The 4,693-nt window shown below is 44.6% G+C and overlaps 1 protein-coding gene across 1 annotated transcript in view; it reads right to left on the reverse strand.

Moving 5' to 3' along the window:
• The window catches only part of chodl (chondrolectin), a 16,884-nt gene that overhangs the window by 10,720 nt on the left and 1,471 nt on the right, over positions 1-4,693 (reverse strand). Inside the window, exons 2-3 of the mRNA XM_008302816.1 lie at positions 3,528-3,703; positions 3,284-3,459 (exon numbers count right to left, since the gene is read on the reverse strand). Coding sequence (XP_008301038.1) covers positions 3,284-3,459; positions 3,528-3,703 — 352 coding nt within the window. The remainder of the gene's footprint in view (positions 1-3,283; positions 3,460-3,527; positions 3,704-4,693) is intronic.

A 4,693-nucleotide genomic window follows, 5' to 3' on the forward strand; every position in this document is an offset into this window, starting at 1 on the left:
AAAGTTTGAACTTTGTTGTCTTTAAAGCATTTGACTGTCAAACACACACAGTCAGTGTTTGTATCAAGCAGAGTTTCACATAAAGAACACACTCAGATAATGACCCGTTAGATCGCTCCGTCCATTCCCAGTATTGATCGCTGTATTGATCGGCTGCAGGCGGCCGATCGTCTCCATGCAGAAACACACTCCACTTACTGCTGATTACCTCACACACACACACACACACACACACACACACACACTACTAGCTTGGTAACTTGTGAGGTCCTGATCTAATCCCAGTCACTTAACATTTAGCATCTGCAGGTACAGAGTCCCAGTTTGACATCATTTTACTGATAATATACACTTCAAGATATGAAATCAGTCCAGTGTGTCTGTTTGACAACTGAATGTATCTGGAAAAATACATTTCTGCCTCCAGTCTGTTCCTTAAAGTTCTGCAGGTGGGACCGTGCTGTAAAACTCTGGTAGAACCCTGTCTAAATGTAGACTGAGAGGGTAGATGTAGGGTTCGGGTTAGCATGGTCAGAGCTGTGCGTATATTTGCGCACATTTCTAAGTAGAAGTTGGTAAATTCCATATTTTGCGTAGGAATGTTCGTACACACTGATGATAAATGAGGCCTGAATCTATCCCCAGAACCCTTAGAATCACTCTGAATCCTCCTCGGTGTTATGTGAAGTAAAGTTCTTAAATGGTTCTTCAACCATCACCACCAGATGAAGAACCCCGTTGTTTAGGGGAGGGTTCTTTACTTTATGTTGTTCTTTAAATGTTCTTCATGTTTATTGGAGTTCCTTGGTTTGGTGGAGCTGAACATTGTTTTATTGCAAATGAGTCTTCGGTCGATGAAACATCAGGAAACAGAGACACAGTTCACAAATCCTAAACTGGCATCTTAGAACATGTTGTTCTGTCTGCTAACAGCCCTGAACCCAAAATATCGAATGTGTTCTAATAGAAAAAACCCAGAAATGCCATCGATTCTTACAGTTGACTGTCATTGTCAAGTTTAATCAGAAAATTGAACAAAAGATGGAAAAAGAAAAAGTTTCAAAGGAAAGTTTGCCACTGCCCACCCGACCGGGATGCAGCTGGCACTAAAACAAGCGCGCCTGCCCCTCCTCCACCTGCTCACCCTATAATTCCACTCACCTGTGACTCCCTTTGTTCATTCCGGCCAAGGACCTTCAGCTCAGCGCTTCAACCAAAGACACCACTGGTAGGAGGAACATTATGGACGATGCTGCTGTGATGGTTCATCTGTCTGCTTTGCTGCTGTTGGCTTGATGGTGTTTGTTTGGTTTTCAGTTCCACTTGGTATTGAGCTGAAGTTGGTCAACTGGTCAGAGGTGTTTCATTTGATTTAAAAGTGACTCAGTGAAATATTGATTAAAACATTGGTTGAAGAAAACATTAGTTGATTAAAACTATAAAGATAAGTTAAAACTTGATTGTGAGCTCATAATAATTTGGTAAAAATGTTTAATGATGATCATATTCGGTTAATCATGTGGGTTCAGTATATTTAAAATGTTTGGCAAAATGTAAGTGAAAATAGTTCAGAATTGATGAAAAAAGTAATTCATTTTTGTCACTATCATTGTCTCAGTTATACTCTTGGTTTCATTGTCGGTTATCAACCAACTCATTGCTTTCAGAGTTGGAATAAAAAGTTGGAAATGAGTTGAGTTTTCCCAGCGTCCTTTTGTTTGAAGTCGGGCCTTTTCCAAGTTTGGGCAGGAGCTGAAGAGATTTTTAAAAAAAAAACTTGACAGTCATGCTTAAAATGATTTAAGTTCTGCTATCACAGTAGAACCAACCGAGTCCAACCTTTTGTTTTTTTTAAGGTTCCTTGTAGAACTAAAAATGGTTGTTCTATGGGTTCCTGTGAGGAACCGTCTTTGATTCTCATTAGCACCAATATGTTTTTGAGTTGCCCTGTGATAGACTGGTTACCTGTCCAGGTGAACCTGCCTTCACCCTGAGTCAGCTGGGATAGGCTCCGCCCCCCATGACCCTGGTGAGGATGAAGGTGGAGAGATGAAGGATGGATTTTTCTAAGTACAGATAGTCCCTAAAGACCCTTTTTTGCAGAAACTCTTTGAAGTGCTTTTGAATGCTTCTTTAGGCACCTGTGAGGGTTCTTTAAAGAACACGTGGAAGAACTTGTTCTGAGAGAACCTCTTGCTATAAGATTTGTGGGTCCACGGAGCTTAGTGGAGATTTGGGGACACAGAACATTTTAAAGAAGTAAACAACTGATGCAGCTGCTGGAATATTTTATTATAACACTTCATTGTTAATATCTTTTAAGGAGAGAAAAAGCGAACGCACTGAGAACAAGAACACAAACAGCAGTGGTCTGTCAATCACACAACGTTCCCTCAAAGCGCTGCAGATCAATACCGTTTGTCTGAATGTATAAATGTGGATCTATGAGGCCGATTCAATCCGACGGTCTCATCAGCCGGCAGCTGCTCAGACTGCATGATGACACATTAACCCGCTTTGTGTTTGTCTGTCTCTGTGAGGACCGATGTTTAAAGAAGCAGCTTCTGAACAGAGAAAAAGAAAGTGTCTGAAAAACAGTGTGAACACCAGGTCAGGCCTCGAAGCTTCACCACATAAAGTTGTATTCTAAAATATTCCAGCAGCTGCTTTGTTCAGAGCTCTGACCATGAACATGATTCATTCATCTTAATCTGTCTGGAAGGACAATGCTGAGGTTTGGACCACAGTGGAGTCTTGGTGTTGTTTTGAGTCTCTTTGTGTTTATTTTTATTGTTGACATTTTCCAGGTATTTGTTCTCAGGTCTAAATCACATGACTCCAGCTGTTAACTAACCCTAACCAGCCTGAGGAGGGAAGTCATGACTGCATTATTTGATATCAGAATAATCCTCACAGCAACAGCTTCCATCCACTTGTAAAGATCATGTTTATCGGGTCAGTCTTTCGTTTCCAGTGACTCCTAGAACTCAGAATTTCATTGATGGAACCACTGAAACATGAATCTTTTTCACAGAGGACAATCGTGTGTTTAGGTTCTTTTATAGATTTATTAAAGGTCTTCTGGAAACANCATGGAGACTCCACGCAGGAAGATCCCGGGTGTCCTCACCGGGACGCCAACCGGCGACCTTCTTGCTGCGAGGCAACAGTGCTACCAACTGCGCCACCTTGCAGCCCCCTGCAGTTTGTGACAAAGCCTAAACCTCCTCAAACTGTTGAACCCTTCAGACGTCTACAGGTGCAGCTGTGACATCACGCTCACCTGAAGGCGGCCACGCTGCCGTCAGTCCACTGGTACAGCTGCGGGCAGGAAGCGAAGGTGTTGCTGAGTTCAGTATGATCCACTGCGTCCACACGAGTCAGACCGATCCAGAAATCGCCATCAGCGATTCCTCCGCCGCCGCCTGTGACTCCGCCCACTGCACCTGAACGCAGCTCCTGAGGATGAGGAGGAGGAAGGTGAGAAGAGGAAAGAGATGAAGCAGAAGACCAGGTGTGTGTCTCACCTGCAGCAGGTTTTCGATGTCTGTCTGCTCCGTTGGACTCTCGATGCTCAGCAGCGACCCTTCGTCCATTTCGCAGGCCTGTCGCGCCTCCCGGAAGGCGACGCGACTCGACACGTCGTGGAAATATGCGATCTTGTAGCATGGACGCTCGGGACCGCCAACACACACCGTCTGACCTGCAGAGACAGAGCCCCGCCCACATCACTGACACAGGTCTTTTCTCACTGCATCATCGCTGTGCTGATGACATCATCACTGCATGAGTGACATCATCACTACGAGACTTCAGTTTGTTACCTGAACATACCGATAGCGCAACAACGACAGCGACAGAACAGATGACAGCACATGGAACTTAAAATATGTTGTTTGTTTAATAACTAAATTAGACTCGGTTCAACGTGACGTCGTCTCTCTGCAGCGAAGGGAAGCTTCTGACCGCAGCGCCTCACAGCAACAGGACGGAGTTCAGCTTAGAGCAGCGTGACCGCTGCTACAGACGCAACCGCCTCCATCGTCTCTCATAGTTCTGTCTGTCAGTCTGAAAACTCTGAACAAGACAGAGAATTAAAAGCAACAGCTGCACACACACACACACACACACACACACACACATTCTGTGGATTCTTTAGTAATAAAACGATGTTAGCAGTGAAATGTGCAGCACTAATGACTGAACACAAGATGCTGATGCAGTCAGTGATGGAACACTACAGGTGTGTGTGTGTGTGTGTGTGTGTGTGTGTGTGTGTGTGTGTGTGTGTGCAGCTGCAGCAGTGATTAATACAGCGTCTGGTTAAAACAGCCTCAGAGCTACTTTGGGTGATTAGCTGGATTCTCTTCTGCACCATCATCAGTTTACTGTTACAGCCTCTGAACACTGCTCCGTATATCTCCGCCTCCTCCGTCAGTCCGTCTGTCTCCGGTCGGCTTCTGTGACCGTCTTTGGCTGCCAGCGCTGCTTGTGTTTAACAAGGAGGCAGCAGCTGTTCAGTGAATCACTGCAGGATGAAGAAATTAATTGAAAATATCCTCTGTTTAATGGATCACGTTCAACGTCCAAACAGGAGGTTACAGATGAAACCATCGGCATGCTAAATGCCAAACCCTACCCCTTTACCTGGAGGTGCCACGGCAACCACCAAGCAACTAAGTCACCTTAGCAG

The sequence above is a fragment of the Stegastes partitus genome, unplaced genomic scaffold, assembly GCF_000690725.1.
Source record: "Stegastes partitus isolate 25-593 unplaced genomic scaffold, Stegastes_partitus-1.0.2 Scaffold1886, whole genome shotgun sequence".
Lineage (NCBI taxonomy): Eukaryota > Metazoa > Chordata > Actinopteri > Pomacentridae > Stegastes > Stegastes partitus.